Below are 21,361 nucleotides of genomic sequence, written 5' to 3'. Positions count from 1 at the left end.
TTTCAAGTATCTTTAGATCTAATCTCACCATCTCTATTCATGTTATTTTTAATCATCCTCGTTACTCTCTTAAATGCTACTCCCGAACCTGGATAAGAAAAGATTAAATCAGGTTGTAAGCGCTGTACAAACTTTGCCTGTTTCTGTGCTCTACTGTCCTAGTAGGACATATCAACCAAGCTCGGATTAGGCAAAATTATTCTACAAATAGTTAATTCAGTTTAATTCACAAAAAGACCGAAAAATACAAATCGATTTAATAATGAAAAGATTAAAAATTCAAGGTTTATCAAATAATATTTTCGAGCAATAAATAAATACATTGCAAAGAACACGAAGGGTTGGCTCAACGGCAATTTCGAACCAATAAGCAGTTGATGCCCATAGGCAATGAGTTGGATAAAATCCTCAGGGGCCACACGCGCAAGAGTGTACTCTCACTTGGGCTGGCGAGACAGTGGTCTATTGACTTGGCAAAGCCCAGATACAGGCCCCATCTGCTGTCTACATCTAGGGCTGTCAACGGATAGATATCCGATTGGATATAGCTATATCCGAATTTGAATCCGAAAAATAATAATAGTATCCGAATTTGAATTCTAATCCGATCGGATATCCCTAACAAACATTCGAATTCGAATCCGAAAACTATATCGGATATCCAATAATATCTGATTCAATAAAAAATCGAATAAAAATCCGTCTTCCTCGATCTGTTGGAGTTCGCACAATCGAAACCCAAATTTCATCGAAAACTCCGACTGGTTCAGATCGGAGAGAGAGAGAGAGAGTACCTGGATGCTCGCCGACCGGAGAAGACGTGTCGGAGTTCGCACAGTCGAAACCCACATTTTCTTCAAAAAATCACTCCTACTGGTTCAGATTGGAGAGAGAGAAAGAGAGATGGTCGCCGATGGAGAAAACAATGGTTACAGCAATCGAAATTACGATTCACTCGTCTTCTTCACTCGTCTAGTTCTTCACGTTTGAAGGTTTGAAGAAGATAAAATTTAAAAAACAAAATTTGATTGTATAACACGAATATATAAGATGATATATATACATATATAAGTTTTGTTGTAAAACATATATACAATATATGTATATTCTTATCGGAACGGATATTATCGAATCGGATATCACAATATCCGAATTCGTATCCGAAACTCATTCGAATGTTAAACAGACATCCGAATCCAAATCCGATATCCAAAAATTTCGGATAATATCCGATTTTTCAAATTCCGGCTATCCATTGACACCCCTATCTACATCTACAGGGATACCCAGTTATAAATAAAGAGTCGTGATAATCTAATGCTCTTTTTTCCTATTCCTATGCTCTTTGCACGCTTCCTTCACAGAACCGAAGACTCATTGCTTCAAGATACACATATACAGTTATTTTTTATTTTGTATAGTTCTGCGAAGGGAGCATACAGAAAAGGAGCGTCAGATCATCACAATTCAAATTAATAAAAAAGTACATTGCAAGGGACTTATTCGATCAATTGAAAGAGAAAATGAGATTTTCTCGATTAGACAATTCCCTGATTAACTTGGAATGGCCGATAAATTTTGTTAAATAAATTATGCAGCCCCTCAATTTGTTTTCCTAAGCTTTGGAGAGAAAAAAAGAAAACAACAAAACAAACAAACAAAAAAAAGGAGATTTTATGGTATGAGGACACTGCAATATAATACCTATAATTTTCTGATGCAGGAAACAGACCGCTACATTATACATAATTGTCATTACAACTATTGTGCTAGTTTCGCCAGAATAACCATGTCTAATATCTTGACATCAAGGGTGTCGTCTACTTTGACAATGCCATCTGTGCCGTCAATACCAATCAGCTTCCCAGTAGAACCACGTTGTGAACCGCTCATGATCCTAATCTTATCTGATTTCTTTGGTATCACCATCTCCATTTCGCTAGGAAGAGTTATGACTGTCCTCCCATTGCGGTTCGATCCAAGCGATACCTTACATGAACCATCCTAAACCATAGAACACCAGCATTAATGCATGCACAATAGATATAGCCAAACCACATGATGGCCACAACATTTATAAGATGTGTATTTATCCAACATTTTTAGAACTCGTAACTGCAGAAACATAGATAATGTGTAAATAGTTTGCCTCACCCCTGGCTAGTCGTCGGGCCTACAGGTCCGGAAATCCCATCGTCAAAAAAGAAAAGAAAAAAATTACATGTAAATAGATACACATACCGGGAGAACCTCTCGGACAATCCCCATGACAGGGTCTTCTCCAGACTTGCGAACATTGACCAATATATCAGGCATGAACCATGGTCCTTCAGTTTCCCCACCTGTAATAGATGAAAGTAAGTCCAGAATGTTAATGAAGGTCCAACTGGTGCGAGTGACGTGCATTTCTTTTTACTATCTATTTTATTAATAAATAAAAATTCAAGGTAACCAACTCGAATTTGATCATTGAGCAAGTTGAGATGCGTTTCAACCTTTTACGCCAACCAAAGTTATGCTAAAACATTTTTGGCCAACTAAGGGCAGTTCTAATGTGTGCATGCAGAGCATATCGAGATTTTTTTCTACACAGAAAAAGACAGCACCAGGTCAAGGAGAATAATTGTAAAATGGAGGGGAAAGCGTTGGGTTCACAAGAATCAACAAAAACACTTGGAGCTTGGCTGGATAAGTACTGAACTTCTAAAACCTGGAGCATCTAAGTTCTTAGAAGGAAAAAACTTTCAAAGGTTCACCTCAAAAATCAGCTCAAACGTTGATTTTGATGAGGATGGTTTGCTCTTTCCTCAATGTACAACAAACAAAAAGGCTTCTACATTGTCCAATTAAGACTTTTGGACCACAAACATTAAATTAATAAAAAAAAATTACAACCAAAAGCAATGCTAGCAGGTCTAAAATTAGTTAGAAGTTAAAAACAGTTCCAAGATCACATTTTCTAACAAATTGTGTAACAAAAATGTGGAAACATATCAGCGTCTGACACTAGTAAGAAGATTTAAACAAATGGACCCCCCAAAAACCTCATAAGCCAACACATCTGTACAGGTGCCCCATTTATCGAACAATTGTTTTCAAAAGAATTTCCTTCTGTTTTTTTCTTTAATAGGTAAAGGGTTAGTGGTTAGAAAGGGGACGTTGGGTTCAAACCCAGATATGGAAACAATACTCTAGACATCTTACCAACTTAGTTAAGTTGGCACTTCCAAATAATTCCACTCATCTTAAGTAGATAATAAAGAACTAATATATTTGGGTAATCTGATCTGCATTACAATCATGTAAACAATACTTAAAAACAGCTAGAAATTGAATGATTAATAGTGTCAAAGCAAGAAGTAATGCCACATATTTAACATGTCAACTAAAACAAATAGATGGTAGAAGTTAAAATTATTCCAAAGACAGTAGAAAAACAAATAATTATAACAAATTGACTTGATAAAATAAAACAAAGAATTTGAGCGAAGGATATGTGATGGTAGAAGTTAAAATTATTCCAAAGATGTCAGTTCAATCAACAATTCAAATTAGATTTAGCAAATGAAGGGGATAGCAATCTAACCTATTACCGGTGACATAACATCCAGACCACCACTTCCAGGTGTCATTGGCTGACCACCAGGAGTACCAGGTAGATAAGAGCCAGAACTTGGTGTCATAGGTTGCCCCCCAGGAGTTGATGGCAAGTAAGAGCTTGGTGCACTCACTGAAACAAACAGAATAATCAACTAAAATGTTTACCACTTAAAGAAATGATTTATATATATATGGGTCGGGTTATTTTGACAAAATCCTAGACAACATTCTAGACAAAGTTTTGTCTTATATGGCTAAAAAGTTTCAGAATTGGCTGATTTTTTGTGAGGATGATCTACCCTATGAAAAGTGGTTACAAACTAACGGTAAAAAAATGATGGTTCATGATTCTTCAACTTATAAACTAGGGCTAGAAATTTCAGAATTGGCTGATTTTTTGTAGGATGGTTTTCTCACCATAGAGATCACCCTCAACAAAATCGGCCCATATAAGACAAATGCTTTGTCTAAAATGTTGTTTACGATTTTGTCAAAAGAACGCTACCCTATATATATATAATGGTGGCATTCAGAGGCCCCAAAGAGAGCCAAACATTTTTTCAATGTATGGGTTAGAAGTTTCGGAATGGGCTGATTTTTTGTGAGGATGATCACCATGATGAAGAGATCATCCTCACCAAAAATCAGTCCATTCCGAAGCTTCTAACCCCTATTTTGAAAAATGTTTGGCTCACTTTACGGCCTCCGAACGCTTCCCTATCTATCTATATATATATAAATATAGGGTTGGGTTATTTTGACAAAATCCTAGACAACATTCTAGACAAAGTTGTCTTATATGGCTAAAAAGTTTCAGAATGGGCTGATTTTTTGTGAAGATGATCTCTATAGTGAGTAGATCATCCTTACAAAAAATCAGCCAATTCTGAAACTTCTAACCCCATGAAAAGTGATTACAATCTAACGGTAAAAAATTGACGGTTCATGATTCTTCAACTTATAAACTAGGGTTTGAAATTTCAGAATTGACAAATTTTTTGTGAGGATGATTTTCTCACCATAGAAAACATCCTCAAAAAAAAATCAGCCCATTCCGAAACTTTTAGTCCGTATAAGAATGCTTTGTCTAGAATGTTGTCTAGGATTTTGTCAAAAGAACGCTACTCATACATATTGATGGGTAAGCTGGACTTGAACCCACAACCTCAAAGTTGCTTTGCAATGAGTCAAACCAACTGAGCAATGGGTCCAAGCCCTTAAAAGAAATGAAATATTAAATCCAAGTATGCTTTTGTTTGTACTACCATAGACCGGACTGCTTTCCCTTGGTGTTCCAGCTTCACTGTAATTACCGCCAGGGGTGTTAGTCCAACCTGAACCAGGAGTGGGTGCTTCGTATGGCCTTGCAGGAGGAGTTCCAGGCTGAAAGAAATAGTTCAATACTAAAGTTAATATTTGATAAAAATTTCACATATATGGATGATGCTTAAAACACATCATGGATCCAAAACAAAGGCAAGATTCCTGACCTGATGTTGTGGACTGGTTCCCCAAGAGCCAGGGTTTCCATCTTCCCAGTTATCCCTGATTTGTTTCAAATTTCCAAAGACTGATAATTAATTTCACATGGCATATTATTATCAGACTTCATGAAATAATCTAGATTATAAACAAGCAAAATCACAGTAATTTCCGTATCCAATCAACACAACAGAACTTTGAAAAATAAATATGCTTTAGAAGACTACAGCTTTCGAATGAATGGTCAACATTCAAGCGACTGGTGCATCACCACCAACTGAAAATGCAGTTTTTTTTTCGGGTGGGGGAGTTGAACAACATCTAAAGGTCCATTCAAAAGAATGGGTCCTCGACATCACATCTCAAATCTGTCATAGGGTCTATTCAAAAGCTACAGAACATGAATCATGAATACTCTCGCTTAAGCTCTATAAGGTAGTTACTTCACCCGCATCATTAGTAATTTTATTATATCAATAAAAAATTAAAAAGGCTCTCGCGTCAATTAGGGAATAGAGTTCCCAGTGTACAACAAAGAAATCTTCACACATTAGTTGGTGAGATTATTAGTTTTTTTTTTTTTTTAATTTCATTTTTGTTATAAACAACAGAAGTATATCAATGAAAAGAAGAGTTACTTCAATTAGGGAATAGAGTTTTTTCTTTTTCCATTTTTTATAAGTGCAAAGTTTTATTAATAAAGAGAACAAGAGGTCCTCACGAGAGAACAAACAACAAATGGATCACCCTTTGCACACTAATTAGGTAATAGAGTTCCTCGTGTGCAATGAAGCCATATTCATCGGTTGGATAATTAACTAAATTGTTAGCATCTCCAAGCGAATGAATAAAAATACAACCTAGAGGTTTGAACAAACTCAATGCATGCTCAGAGACTTCAGATGTATTTTGTCCCTCCCTTGTAAGGGGCATGTTCTTTTCCTTGTTCAGAATGATATTTCTATGGGTTGAAAGGTGGAGTTTTGATCCCAGGTCTATGGTATTATCACACTGATTTTCTTTATGTGGTAAACTTCAAAAAGTCAGAGACAAACCTCACAGGACTCATTGGAGCATACGGATTCCAAGCTCGATCACGCATGGGAGTTCTCATGCCATCGTGAATTGGTGTTGCTGTAACAAACATTCAAGAGGCCAATGGGATGCTTAAATGCCCATCATATATTACTAAAACATCATAGGTGTATAAATTTCTAGAAAAAGGGAGACCCCTGATAACATGTATGAAATGGAACACACCTCCTGGATCTCGCATAGGAGTCATAAATGGATGTAGTGGAGTTCTTGAAGGATGCATGGGTGTCTCGCTTCCCTGACCATATCGGGTTGTTTCACTGGTAAACGGAAAGGATTAGAAAAGTTTAACTTCAAATCCAGCTAGTGAGAGGGAAAAGAATAATCAATTATTACCGGAATGGCGTCGAAACGGACACATTATCAGAAATTTGGTTGCGATTAACTGCACAAATACCAGAAGTCATTGTCCAAATAGAGAACAGGATGACCTTTCTATTTTTATAAGTATAATTGTATTATAAAAAAAAAAAAGGAGGTCCAGAAAAAAAAATTGAGTCTTTTATGGGGCAGACAAGATTCAGTTCTTCGTAGTTAGAACTCAAGAGGATAATTATAATGGCCAAGGGTTTTGGAAATAAAAAAACATCCAACATCGTTAAGATTTGTGTCATATGTATATTGAAAACCTACAAAAATAAGTCTCATTTTTTTCACAATCAAGTAATAAAACACTACAAATAAATAAGAATATATATCACCAAAAGGTTTTGATATTTCTTAACAATACATTTAAATAAAAAATAAATTGAAGATTGAAAACATTGAGTTCTTGTCAACAAATGTGTGTTTTAGAATGTATGTAGAAAAGTTAATCTCGCATGATTATAAATAAGGGGCATTTTTTATATTTTAAAAGTAATTAAAATTTTAATTGTTTTAGATTAAAATAATGTACAATTTTATGGGTGTTGGGTGGTTTGTGTCCAATACTATTAGACACTATAATTACCCTTTGTAATGCATGCTTAATGGTGCAAAATGAGTGGTCATCCATCCTCTTTTAAAAATGAATAATTTTGTAGAAGGAAGAATATGTCATGAATTTGAAAAAGTATGGTCTGAAGAGAGTTACTTTAAATTTAAGGGAGAAAAAGAAAATAACACCTTGATTTGGGTTTGTCAGATAGAAGATTAAAAATAAAATAAAATAAAAGTAAAACACTATAAAACCATCTTTAAAGCAAACAAGACTTGCCTGTAACAATCTTCATCTGAGACTCCAATTCAACTCGAACTGATTGGCCATTAGCATCTACTACACGACCACGATATCCTTTAAAGGGACCCATACGGATTTTCACAGTACTGCGGATCAAAGAATCATGTCCCCTTCCACCCCTCTGTCTTCCTCCAACTGAATAATATTTTGTACAAAGGAGCTCTTAATGAATGATAAAAAGACAAATTTATATAATTAATGAGAAATTAAAATATCAGTAACATACAGTCTGTTGGGGGTCCTCCCCTTGGTGGTCTTCCTGGGGACTGCAGGATACGAGGTGAAGCTCTAAGATTAGCAAGCCTTGAGTTCAACGCATCTCCCTATGACAATCGATATCAAAAAGTAAGCTACAATAGGTATTAAAAAGTAAGCTACAATAGGTGTTAAAAAGTAAGCTTAAAAGGAACCGATGGGGAAAGAAAAGCTACAATTATCAAATACAAAACACATACCTCAGGTGTTCAATGAACAAAAACTATAAAAGTTAAAGGACTTAAAGAGCTTACATTTCTGTTACCATTGGCAGAAGAGCCACCTATAACTATACAAGAATGGGCTTTGGCACAAATATAACCAGCATGCTCAAGGTGATGGCGATCATTAATGAACAAAACCCCTCTATATATGTGTTCAACAGGACCTTGCTTGCCCTAATAACAATGATACAGACAGTTAGGTTTTATAAAATTATGTGTGATGTACTAATGTGATATAATATTAACAAATAAAAATTGAGCAATGTGACAAGGTTAAAAAAAAGGTTAGAATAAAGGATCTCACTTTGCAGGGACCCTCAAAAATCCTCACAACATCCTTCACAGACACTATGTTCTTAGATCTGTCTTGGGCATTATTCCTTCTCTCGATCTTGCTTTTGATTTCCCTCAACCTAACAAGTGCTACCTCAGGTCTCTCTGGAACTCCCTTAAGCACCTAAGGAAGATGTTATACACAAACTTTAGTAAGTTCTTAAGTGATAAAAAGTCAATCCCATTGTAACAACAATATAAACATCCTTCCTTACATGAAAGGCTTCACTTTCTACCCGTATAATTACACCAAAGCTCATGTTACTGCACCAAATTCAGAAAATATATAAGAAACTAAATGATGCAATAGAAATAAAAATGAAAAAGAAGATGGAAAAATAAGGAATACTATTCAAGAAATCTAGGACACTACGGTTTGAAAAACCATTGAAAACTTACTCAAGCAACACAAGATCATGTATCTCATAATCGCCAATTTTGGTAACACCGGAGGTTACTTCCGAGCTCTCCACAACATTGTCGGCAAATACACGGATCTAAGCAACAAATACAACAAATTATTAGTGCACAAAGTGTCCATAGGAAGAAACTAATTCCAAACTTCAGGATTTTATTCTTTAAAAACTTCAAGAGAAAACACTTACATCTTCCTTGGTGGTATCAGATACAATGATAAGAACATGGCCCTCAACCTTAACAACCATACCAGTTGCACCTTCCTGAGCACCAGAGACGACCTTCACATGATCTCCAGGTTTGAAATACTTGCAGAGGTCTTTTTCGTTCACAGCAATAGTTTTCTACATAACATAAGAAATTATAAAAAGTTAAAATGTTTTTGACTAATAGATGAACTTCATATGAATGTTAATATATTATGAATATCTGATATAAAAGCTAAACAATAACAGACAGTTCAATAGGTAGTTACCGGTAAATCCTTCATTTTGGGTCTGATATGGACGTTTTCTTCATCTACTTTCTCAACCCATCCCATCAAATTTTTTAGATCACCCTTCACGACAATAACGGCATCACCCTTCATAAAATGGCCTTTCTTTCTATTTGCAAATAAAGTAGAGAAGGAAGCTATATCACCATCTCCATCTTCAGGCTTCCGAAATTTCTCAAGCTCGTCAAAAGTTGGTTGAATGTTTTGAGAGCTAATTGATTTAAGAGACACTGTTTTAAATAAAAAACCATCTTTGAACATCATGCCATCAATACTGTCGTAATAATCACTAGTGCCTGGATCCCTCCTCCGCTCGACACGGATATGCATCTCCCTAAATACAAGAAGCACAAGCATACATTAGCCCACGAAGAAACAAAATTTGTGTTGTATACAAAGGTCATCATGCAGATAGCTGAACAGGGAAATGAAGTACCTTGCTTCTTCTATGTTCATAAAACGTGGAGGGGGAACAAATGCCTTCTTCTTCACAACATCCCTACCTTCCTGAAATACAAAGAAATTTGCATTGCAGTTGCTCATTGATGGAAAAAATAAACTACCAAAAATTACATTCCTTTCCAGAAGGAAAATAAGATGAAGATATCTATATTCTTGAAAAGCATAAAAAGTTGACCAAAATGAACTCATCTGATCCTTCCTAAATTGAAGGAAACAACTAGAAATATTTTATTGTATGGTAATGATTTACTACTGGAAGGAAACTAGAGATGGTTTCAAATATACAAAGAGAAAAGGACACCACTATTCCTATTCGATTTTTAGCAATAAAAAACTGGTGACCATGTATAATAGAAAGGTTAGTACTCAAATCAAAAACCTAATAAAACATGATGTGATTTTTTTGTCAAACAAAAAATAAATACATCAACGTTCTTAAAAGATACAGAGATTATGAATCCAATAGAATGTTTATTAATCTAGTAGGACAAAAAAATGATATATATACCAATTTATTTGCCAGAGCCTGTAAATCAATCCTTGGGATTAGCTTGACTGTAACTCTCTGTCGCACATTATCTACATCCACAACCTATGGGGGGAAAAAAGCTTGAAGGTTAGGCAAAAATAATGAAACAGAATCATGAAAGAAGATAAAGGAAAAGTTGATACTTTTGCAAGGTCCCCTTTATACGTCCCGATCTTCATGCGGACCCACATATCCCTAGAAAGTTCAACTGCTTTGCTTTCAACTGAAAGTACATCTGTCATTTCTTTTATTGGAACAAGCATTACTTTCATTGAATATATATTACGCAGACCCTTGCAAGCCTAAATAAGAAGGAATGAATCAATACTAAAGTAGATGTTGAAGAATAAGCACCATAAAAGATGTATATTATCATTGTTAAATACCTCTTTCACGTGGGCTTCTTTGTCTGCCTCAATATATATGTAGTTTTTAAGATGATCAAGGGCAATGGCAGACCTGATCTGCAGTTCAGGTCCTTTATCGATGCACTTTTGCATAAGACAAACAGCTGCCTCTCGCTCATGACCGATCTAATAATAAGCACGAAAAGTGTTAGTATATAGAAATCTAAAAGTAGGCATGTATCAGTTAACATATTTATTAACAAAGTATCATACCGCACATTTCACCATCCATAATTTTGGATCCTTAACAGATGGCAAGAGAGCTTGTTGTTCAACATCTGTGGCCTCCTCATCATATTCTGTATGGCTTGATTTTGCATATCTTGCCTGAATTCTCCTCTCAAGAGCCTCAAAATCTTCTTGGTCATCCTCCCGCGGTAGCAAAGGACGACGGTGCATTCTTCTCCTATCATCTTCTTCTTGTAATTCAGCTCCACCGTCAACTATAAAATCTGCAATCAGAGATTCTCAAAATCCATCAGCAAATACATACACAATGTCCGCTAAGGGCATGGTTAAAAATATCATACAATCTCAGGATGTGTCAATTAAGTTGTCCCTTCAGGTATAATACCAAGAAGATAATGTGGGTATGCACTCAACGACCCCAAATACTTGGGCTAAGCCGATAATGCTTTGATGATGATCACGAGAAGGATTATAAGGATGGAATAAGACAGACAGCAAGCAAGCAACTTGGAAGGTGCATTTGACATCTACACTACTACTAAAAGACAAAAAAAATCCAAAAAGAGACCTATTTTACAAATTCGCATTTTATCTGTTTTTTCTTTTTGTTTTTCAAACCTCCATATCGAAATATATGAACTTTTTTTGCTGAAACAATTATTTCTGTATATGTTATATAATATACTGCAACGAACATAACTGTTTCTCTCTGAAATGCAGCTTGCAGCAGAGCAGAGAAACTTCTCTTCAACTCAATTCGATAAAACCTCATTTAGGTTTTTCCATTTATGGGTATTCAAAATTCTACAATCAAACCTGAACAACAATTCCTTGTAACTCTTTACATTAACCATTCTCACATGGAAGCTCTAGAGCACAACAAACTGTATGTCTTATTCCCGCAACGCCCAAACCTTTAAAATAAAGTGCACAAGCAATATGCCGATCAGCCCTAGGGATTTTTGCCCCAACTTTGCGGATTGAAGAATTTATGACCTTGAGAACCTAATGTGGAGAAATGGGCTTTTTATTAGCAATATTTGCTAAAATACAGAGTATTAGATAATTTTGGACTCATCTTTCAGTGGTTTCTTAAGTTTATTTGAGGTGACTAGAGAGCTAATGGAATTTCAGAATTTTATCCTCTCTTCTCTGGAATAATGGCAGCGGTGCTTCCACATGAATGGATGTTGGTGGTGGTGGTGGTGGAGGTGATTATGATAGCGGTGAGAAGAAGATAGAAAGATGAGCAGTACCAGGGAAGAATACCTCAGGGTATCTTGATTTTTGGCCTTGTCTCGTTCATGGATGAGATCCAGTTGTCTCGAACTAGTCATCTCATCTCAGACAAGTCGTCTTGGTTCATAACGAGACAACAGATTTTATAACTCCATTTTTTTGGCAATATTTGAGATACTGAACTCGAACAACAACACCAAGAAGAAAGGCTTGGCTCTGAACCCACCAAACTCTATACAGATTCTCGCAGACTCCCCCAAAAAATGATCTAATTCCTCAAAAAACCACTAACTACCTCCCTTTTGTCCAAGAGTTTAACACGACCAAACACCCTCAAAAGGGATGACCCAAAAAAGAAAATGATGGGACCCGGACAAAAACCGTGATAATTTTCTTCCTCAAAACCAACTTCAACCCTTGATTTTTCATCTTCAAAACCAGCCATCTTCGATCTTAAGATTCTACAAACTCCGGCCTTCGAACCTCAATGCAAGATAGGATTTGGGAGAAGAATATATCGATGGAATTTTTGGTAAAAAAATAAAAACACTACGGTTTTCTACAAAGAATTAAGTCTAGGATTAAAACAATGGAGTGAACTAGTGAAGAAAAGATTGAATGGCCTATTAGAAGAAAAAAAAATATAAGAATGAATGGATTAAAATGATGGACTGTATTCTTGAGTTTTTTCCACAAGTTAGTACATGGAGACTAAGTTATCTCGTCCGAGATTTTCAAAATCGCATCCATCACCTACATCAGACAATAGAGTGTGAATGATGACTCGCATCAAATATCGCATCCGTTCGTGAACGAAACCGAGATCACACTTGGCCAAGACATCTCCTATATCGGACGATACAATGTGAATGATGGTTCACGTTAAATATCGCACTCATTCATGAGTAAGATCAAGATATCTCATTTGAGTCATCTTGGTCTTGGCTGATTTTGAATACCATGATGTTACCCCGATAAATTATCAACCTTGTAACTAGTTGCTAAACTCGTTGCTTGCTACGAATTCTCAAAACCTAGAAACTAAGCATCCCTATCAATGTTTGAAAACCTAATACCCTAAATAAGTTTCCAATCAATTTTACTTTCACTATGGATTCAAAAACCCTAATTGCGTGACTGTAAGAGCAATCAATTAAATACTGTTTAACGAATCAAATTATCTTTGATTCATATCCAAATTATGCATGAAAAAAGGAGTGTCTATGTTAAATTGGTCAATCCAACATAGAAATCATAAAACCCTAAGTAATGTTTTACGAATTGAGCTATCTTCGTCTCATGTCCAAATTAAGTATGAAATCTATCAAAAAATCGCAATTCAGCCAAAAGGGTGTCTATGTTAAATTGGTCAATCCAACATATAGAAATCATAAAACCCTAAAAAAAAAAAAAATTAAAGAAACATAATAGAATAAAGAAGTGTACTGTACCATCTTCCCCTTCTTCCTCTTCTTCTTCCTCATCGCTATCGACAGCGGCTTCGAGCTCGAAGAACTCAGAACCAGAGCGTCTCTTCTGCTGTTTGTGGCTGCTGCTGCCGCCACGTGGATTACCACCATAATCTTCGTCGTCTTCGTAGTCTTCTTCCTCCTCTTCGTCGTCCTCCACAGCAACATCATCGATGAAGTCAGATCTTCTGCGTTTTCTGCTGGAACCACCACGACGTGATCCGTAATCGTCTTCAAGATCTTCTTCGTCTTCTTCTTGATCTTCTTCGTCCTCTGGTTCGAGGTCGTCTTCTTCGTCTCTCCTTCGAGGCATGCTTGCTTGCCTGGACTAGGGATTGTGTGAATTAAGGGATTTTGAAAACCTGGTTCCAGAATTTATCGAATTTCGAAGAACCACAAAAGCTTCTCAATCAAGAAACCCTAGAAAATAAAAATTGCAGATAAAGATGAAAAAATAAGTTTCGACGTTTCAAGTTCGATTATGAATTATGAGACCTTCGCATCAAGTTATAAGCCTGGAACCATCATTCGATTCAAGATTTAACTTAGGTCGTAGAAAAGTTAGAATGAGATTTTGTGATTCGGATATCCATTTAAAAATAATAATAAATAAATTCTATTGAAGCACCAACTTTTACATATAACACCCAAACCATAGATGAGCATTGAAACCCACTAGCATTACTAAGTAGGTATTTCACTCTCACTAAAGGTCCTTGGGCTCACCTTGTGGCATTCAAAAACATGATCTGATGCTTCAGAGTTGTATTTAGTAATTCTTCAAATAATCTATTAATTATATCAAATTTTTTGAATGATACACAAAACGATTAAAAACTTCCATCCAATTTAATTCCTATTAAAAAATCTTGACTTTTTGAACGTTTTGAAATCATTCACGATTTATTCTTTTTTCAAATTAAACAAATCAAAAATACTTTTTGCGAAGAATATGAAAAACACAAATTAACCCAAATTTTTACAATAAAAAAAAAATTTATCTCAATATCCCATGATAATATTTTCATTATTCTCTTTTTACACTTAAAGGTTTCATCGTTAGACAATCACTAATTGTTGATTGTTATCACACTAATCATTGTTTGTTATGGAATCTCACAATTCTCAATCAACAAGTAATTTTTTCACTCATTTTACACATCTTCTCTCTCCTCTTCGATTTTTTGAACACAAGTCTTGGTAACTCAATTAATTCAGATAGTATGCGCTTTGTATTATGAAGATTGGGTTAATGGTATGATTAATCATAAGAAGAAAAAAATATGTTCTTAATTTTAAATTTTTCAATATATGCTATTTTAGAATAAATATTAAAATGGAATATGTGTAAAGGTATCCAAGTGTTATTGGTTTGTGATAAGGCTTCAAGTGTTTAATATGCATGCATAAAAATGTCATATGTTCTTAGTTTACCAAGGATGAGTTCAAAGATGTAAAGTACTGATGGTGATTTAAAAACAAATAAGATATAAAAATAATAAATCTTAAAAAGATAGGGAAGTTTTCTAAATGTTTGGATATGAGTAGTATAAAATTTGTAATATATATACAAACGAATTTTTGAAAGTTTTTAAGAGTACTGAAATCAAATTATACCCAAACCATTCTCATGTCACATTTTTGCCGTTCTTTGAATTTTTAATCGAACTACTAAATATATTTTTCGAATCGTACTCAAATTAATCTCATAACGATTTTTTGCCATACACTGAATTGCTAACTATTTAAAAAATAATTCAAAAATAATTATTTTTTCATTGTTGAATTTCAATTTTAAGTCTAGGAGTTATGTGGAAGTTTGGCAGTCATCTTTTTTCAAAACATTAGATCAGGCTAAAAAGAAATAGTTTTTTTCAATTTTCATTTTTTATGAGAGAAACTTAGAGTGCTATTATGTTGGATTGCTGACATGGTAATCCTTCTAAGAAAATTTTACTAAGTTAGTAAGAAAAATGTTTTCCATGAAAAATCATGGGTAAAATTGCCGTTTCATGTGTTGAATATGATGAAATTTCGAGTCCAGTACATTATTCATTTCAATTCCCAGGACATGTTTTTACCACCAAGATTGTCACTTTTACAAGCTAAAGAACTCATCAAAAACATGTTTTAAGAATTTAAAAAAAAACAGTGCATAGGAATTGGAATTTTTGCAAAAGTTGTGTATGTTTTGAGAAATATCTCAACAATGATTCAATTTGAAAGGGATTGGAGAATCTCCCAAAAATTAACAATGCAACATGTCATTGAGTGGATTTTCCATATATATTTTAATAATTATATATTTTTTATAAAATAAGATAATTTAGAAGATGATCTATATTTAGATAATAAAAATTCAAATTATAAAAAATTAATCATATATACGTTAGAGTTTAACCGTGCCTATGGCACAATCACCTTCATTGGGGTATAGGGGATAAAAGAGGAAAAGATAATGAAGTTATATTATTCGAAAAGGGGTAAAAGATATAAGATAATAAAGTTGGAGTGTAATCATTTGAAAGGAGGTGGAAGAGAAAAAGCAGTAAAGTTAAGGGTGCATTTTTTAAAAGGGACGAGAGAAAAAGAATGAAATTAAAATTATTCCTTGAGATTCATAGGAAGATTAAATCTCAACCCTTACAACACAAGCATCTTCTTTGGGGTTAAAGGGGCAAAACAAGAAAGTTAGTGAAATTAGTAGGGTATTATTGAAAAGGGGGGGGGAGAGAAAAGACAATAAAGTTGAAGGACGTGAAGAGTAAATGCAATAAAGTGGGAAGTGGGGGGCCCACTTAACTATAATTGGAGTGTAACATTTATACCCCCCACAAAAATGTAATTAGAATGGAATACACCATTTATTTTATTATATATATAGAAAAAGGGGAGTGTTCGGAGGCCCTAAAGAGAACTAAACCTTGTGTCAAACATTTTTCCATATATGAGCTAAAAGTTTCGGAATGAGTTAATTTTTTGTGAGAATGATATCTATGGTGAGAAGATCACCCTTTCAAAAAATCATCTCATCCTAAAACTTCAAACCCCATCAAAAGTGGTTTACAAATAATTGATGGTCCACGATATATATATGGCAAAATTTGTTGGGAGACCAAATTTGTCGTATATGTCTTAAAAGTTTTGAATTGGGCTTTTTTTTTTTTTTTATGAAGATGTTCTCTATAGAAAGGAGATCATCCTCAAGAAAAATCAGCCAATTCTGAAATTTTTAACCCTGTCAAATGTGGTTTAGAATTATGAATTGTCGACTTTTTATCATTAATTTGTAAATCACTTTTTATGGGGTTAGAAGTTTTAGATTGGACTGATTTTTTGTGAAGATGATTTCCTCACTATAGAGATTATTCTCACAAAAAATCAGCTCAATCTAAACTTTTAAGTCATATTGGACAAATTTTGTCTCCCAACATTGTCTCCCAAACGCTTATATATATATGTAGGGGGCGGTTCAAGAGACATATATAAAAACATATATAAAAACAATGGTTTTTCAAAATATGGGTTAGAGGTTTTGGATTGAGCTGATTTTTTGCGAGGATGGTCACTCAATCTGAAATTATCCTTACAAAAAATCATAGAGATTATCCTCACAAAAAATCAGCTCAATCTGAAATTTCTAAATCCATCAAAAGTGATTTACAAATTATTGACAAAAAATCGACAATCCACATTCTAAATCACTTTTAATGGGGTTAGAAGTTTCAGATTGGATTGATTTTTTTTTTACATATGTTTTTTCACATGGCCCTTGATCTTGACCCATATATATGTATGAACAATGTTCTGTAGACAACGTTTTGTCTTATATGATAAAAAAGTTTTGGAATGGGCTGATTTTTTGTGAGGGATGATCATCTCTATGGCGGGGAGACCATCCTCACAAAAAATCAGTCGATTCTAAAACTTTCTAGTACCATGAAAAATGATTACAAACTAATGGTAAATATGAACGGTCTACGATTCTTCAACTTGTAAACTAGAGCTAGAAATTTAATAATGGGTTGATTTTTTGTGAGGATGATCCCCTAACTATAGAGATCATCCTCACAAAAATTCAATCCATTCCAAAAAAGTTTGCCCATATAGGACAAAACATGTTTTTTAGAATGTTACCTATGGAATCCGACTTATATATATATTTATATATCGTTCGGAGGCCTTAAGAGAGCTAATCATTTTTCAATATATGGGCTAGAAATTTAGCAATGAGCTAATTTTTTGTGAGGATGATCTCCTCACCATAGGGATATCATCGCAAAAAAATAGCTCATTCTGAACTTCTAGTCCATATATTGAAAAATGTTTGGCTTTCTTTGCGGCCTTCGAACATTCCCTTTTATATATAATCTCAACTGACTCCTCTGAGTGATTTAGATTGTCAAACGAGACAACATGAGAGATGCAGACAAGCAACGTGTCCGCTTCGTTCATGGACTTGAACAGGTCATCTTGGTCTTGGACAATATTATAAATCGTAGGTTGAATTGAAATTTAACTTGGTGAAAGCGCCCTCGATCCGCGGGGTGCGCGGATCCGCTTTTGACCCTTGAGGTTTGGGAGTCGCCACCTAGTTATTGTGGTCTAGGAACCAAACTGACTCTAAAATGGATAAAAATTAATCTACTATAGAAATCTGAATCTAGGGATCATGTTACGGGGTTGGAAGGTGTTAGGCACCAACCCCGCCCGGCCAATGCCGGTCTCTACTTATCCCAAATAAATCTACATCGCTAATGACAAACCTAGATTAAAAAATAATAAAAAAGCTTACCTTTGATCTGCAAAAGTGTTATTCCCTCAGATCTGGTGAAAATGACTCTTTATATCGTATTCCTTACTTCGTTCTATCTCCGAATCTGATTTCTGATCTTCAAGGTAAGGTATCTCCTTCTTAGATCTGGGTGCTTCAAATTTATTGTGGATTTTTAGGATGTTTTTGAGCGGTTTTTGGGTGTTTTTTAGGCTAAAATCGGAGTAGGGGTGTTAGGGAAGGAGTTGGGACTCCAAAATTAGGGTTTTGGGGAGGTTATGGAGGCTTCTTCACCTACTTTTTCTAGGGTTTTTTCTTTTATACGAAAATAGGGTGTGGAGGCTCCTATTTATAAAGTTTTTAGAAGCATTAGGGTTTGATTAGGGTTTCTTTTTAGGGTTTCAATTAGGGTTTAGACTTTGGTCTCATGAGATGGACTTAGTCTTTAGGATTTTGACTTAAGGTTTTGACTTTAGTCTTATGAGATTAACTTGATTAGTTTAGATTAGGGTTTTGATTTAGGATTTTGACTTTAGTCTTATGAGATTGACTTAATTAGTTTAGATTAGGGTTTTGACTTTAGTCTTATGAGATTGACTTTAATATTTGACTTTAGTCTTACTTAATTGACTTTAGTCTTATTTGATTGATTTTAATATCTTGACTTTAGTCTTGCTTGATTGACTTTAAATTTTTGGAGAACCCCTCTCTATTATATCTTTAATTCTTTGGACCTCCAAATGGAGGAGTCTTTAAAGAAATATCTTACGAATCCTCAACAATTTTGCCTGAAAGCTGATTGATCGATTTTTTGTTCACATTTTAAAATTAATTTTATTAATGTTTCACTTTACATTATTTAATGATTTATTTATTAATTTCGAAATTTTTAATTATTAAAATTATGAAATTACCATTTTGCCCTCGGAGAGGATTTTTTACGTTTTAAGTTATTTTTCAATGTTCCAGGATGTTTTGGAATCAGTTTTTTGTAAGGAATTCAATGGGAATGTTGGTTTTTTTCATTTATGAAATTTTTTGTATGAAATGATCGTGAACTTTATGAGGGGTATTTTCGTAATTTTATCAAATTTTGTGAAAATTGGCGAAGTGGTTTACTTGGTTTCGATTTGTTGTTTTACGTGTTTGAGTGGGTTTTCCTAAGCGTAATGCAGGCTTTAGGGTTGTTTTGATGTTAGGGGTATTTTGGTAATTTGATCAATTTTTAGTGATTTTTATCGTGAAGCTTCTTTTTTGTTTGCAGGATGATGATTTCTATGTTTCTGGGGTAGTATTTTCCTAGCGTAGCGTGATTTCTAAGTTTTGTCAGTTCGAGATACCTCACCCGGATTTCTGAAACATATCTGGTAACAAAATAAAGCATTGGAATAGACATCCATCATTGGGAACCTTTGCGATCGGGTTGACGACTTGATTAATCAGGCGGACGCAAAAATGGGGTGTCTACACTTGGTTTGTATAAATCTGGTTTATTCAAATTAGACTATGTGGGAACTGAAAAGGTTCAATTCCAAGTTTATCGTACTTTTTTTTTACCATTGATCCATTGAATATTAGACATGGCTTTAGAGCTCGTTTGAGAGTCATTTCAATCTTGCAGTCTGAACGGGGAGATAGTCAATGAGAATCATTTATCATATTGACTTTTCATCCAATATTTAAAAAATATCATTCAAGTTAATGAAAATTTTGGTTGATTCAACTAGCTATCAAAAATATCATCCGAGTAAATAAAAATATTGGTTGAGTCAACTAGGTCTTGTTTTTTTTATTTATAAAGTAATTGATAGTTTTAGACTTAAAAGTTATTAGCTATAAAAAATGTTGTAACTAAGTAATTATTAATCTTTACTACTATAATGATAGAACGCGGAGTAAAAGTGATCAACAACTAAATTTTAAGAGCCCATAAATGCCCGCAAAATTTTAGTTATTTTGATAGAAAACAAATAAGAAAATTACAAGATATGGCCGTATAATCACCTTTAGTTTTCAAAATTACAAAAATATCCATTTTCTATTATGTAATCTTCGAAAACCCTTTAATTGATATTTTAAATTACAAGCCCTTCTGACACACGTGTCTTTACACATGCCACCTTGTAGTTTATCTATAACAAGAAAAATTATTATTTTTAAGTATAAATGTGTGTTAATAAATAATTTGACTCATCCAAAACAAGATGGTTCAGAGGAGTTAATTCGGTATAGGGTGAGGAGACAATAATTGATTTTAAACCCATGAATATTTGGTATCTCTTGATCCAACTAGCGTAGAGAAACAACTTAATTGATAGGGAAAATTACTTAATGGATCATGTAAGAGGAACTTCTTTCTAAATACCCCTAATCTTTGGAATGGTATTTTGATAACCGATTTAGTAGACATTTTATTTCTTAATGCCCCTCACCCCCTTTCCCTTCTGGATAAAATTGTGATATTGACTTTTAAAAAGGTTTATTTCGACAATTCAAATGTTGACCTTGGCATGCTTAGCCAAAAAGAAAAAGAAGAAAAAAAGTGTTGACCTCGACACTTTGGATAAAATTATGATTGATCTCGACCTATTTTGATCCAATTAATAAGATTGACCTTTTTTTATTTTTATTCCAACAAACATTTATCTCAACGATTTAAATAGTTGATATAGATATAGGAATAATTATCTAAGGCTAAAAATCATCTATCCCAATCATTCTCTCAACCAAAAGGTTGATGGCAACCATTTTCTCTTGTATTGATCTTTATAAAAGGAAGAGGTGATGGGGGCATTAAGAAAGAAAAAAATTGTCTGACATGGGTTTATTTTACATTTTTTTGCATAACAAAATAAAATCTTCAAAAAACTTAAATAACAATTAAAAAAAGGAAGAAAGATTACATGATTGTGATTTTGAAAATCGTACCACATTGGCTCTATAATGGATATTCTTAGACATCCAACAATTTTTCGTTGCAACCTATCTTGAAGTTGCAAGAACAGGATAATATTTTTTCCAGGAAAGGTGAAATTCTAGGTTGAAAAAAATCAAGGGTAATTGAAAATGAGATTAAGCTTGAACACTGAGGATTATTAAATAAGGTTTTTAGAGAAATTGAAGAGCAATGGAACCTAAGATTGAAAATCCATGATTTCGGTAAGATAT

The 21,361-nt window shown here is 34.2% G+C and overlaps 1 protein-coding gene across 1 annotated transcript; it reads right to left on the bottom strand.

Annotated features, from left to right (window-relative positions):
• Positions 1–1,554: 1,554 nt before the first annotated feature.
• On the bottom strand, positions 1,555–13,985 carry GTA2 (global transcription factor group A2). Its single transcript, XM_086446833.1, has 22 exons — positions 13,402–13,985; positions 10,736–10,974; positions 10,502–10,648; positions 10,259–10,417; positions 10,095–10,178; positions 9,561–9,631; positions 9,104–9,458; positions 8,817–8,972; positions 8,611–8,708; positions 8,427–8,475; positions 8,183–8,335; positions 7,909–8,052; positions 7,626–7,722; positions 7,376–7,534; positions 6,514–6,562; positions 6,343–6,437; positions 6,138–6,216; positions 5,091–5,145; positions 4,866–4,983; positions 3,587–3,730; positions 2,242–2,342; positions 1,555–2,004 (listed from the first exon to the last, which is right to left on the bottom strand). The coding sequence occupies exons 1-22, from the start codon at positions 13,730–13,732 to the stop codon at positions 1,762–1,764; spliced, it is 3,126 nt and encodes a 1,041-aa protein (XP_086302959.1). The 5' UTR covers positions 13,733–13,985; the 3' UTR covers positions 1,555–1,761.
• Between the last annotated feature and the right edge of the window lie 7,376 nt (positions 13,986–21,361).

This window comes from Akebia trifoliata, chromosome 7 (assembly GCF_017979445.1).
Source record: "Akebia trifoliata isolate Shusen 1 chromosome 7, ASM1797944v1, whole genome shotgun sequence".
NCBI lineage: Eukaryota > Viridiplantae > Streptophyta > Magnoliopsida > Ranunculales > Lardizabalaceae > Akebia > Akebia trifoliata.
This window is presented reverse-complemented; position numbering and strand designations above follow the sequence as displayed.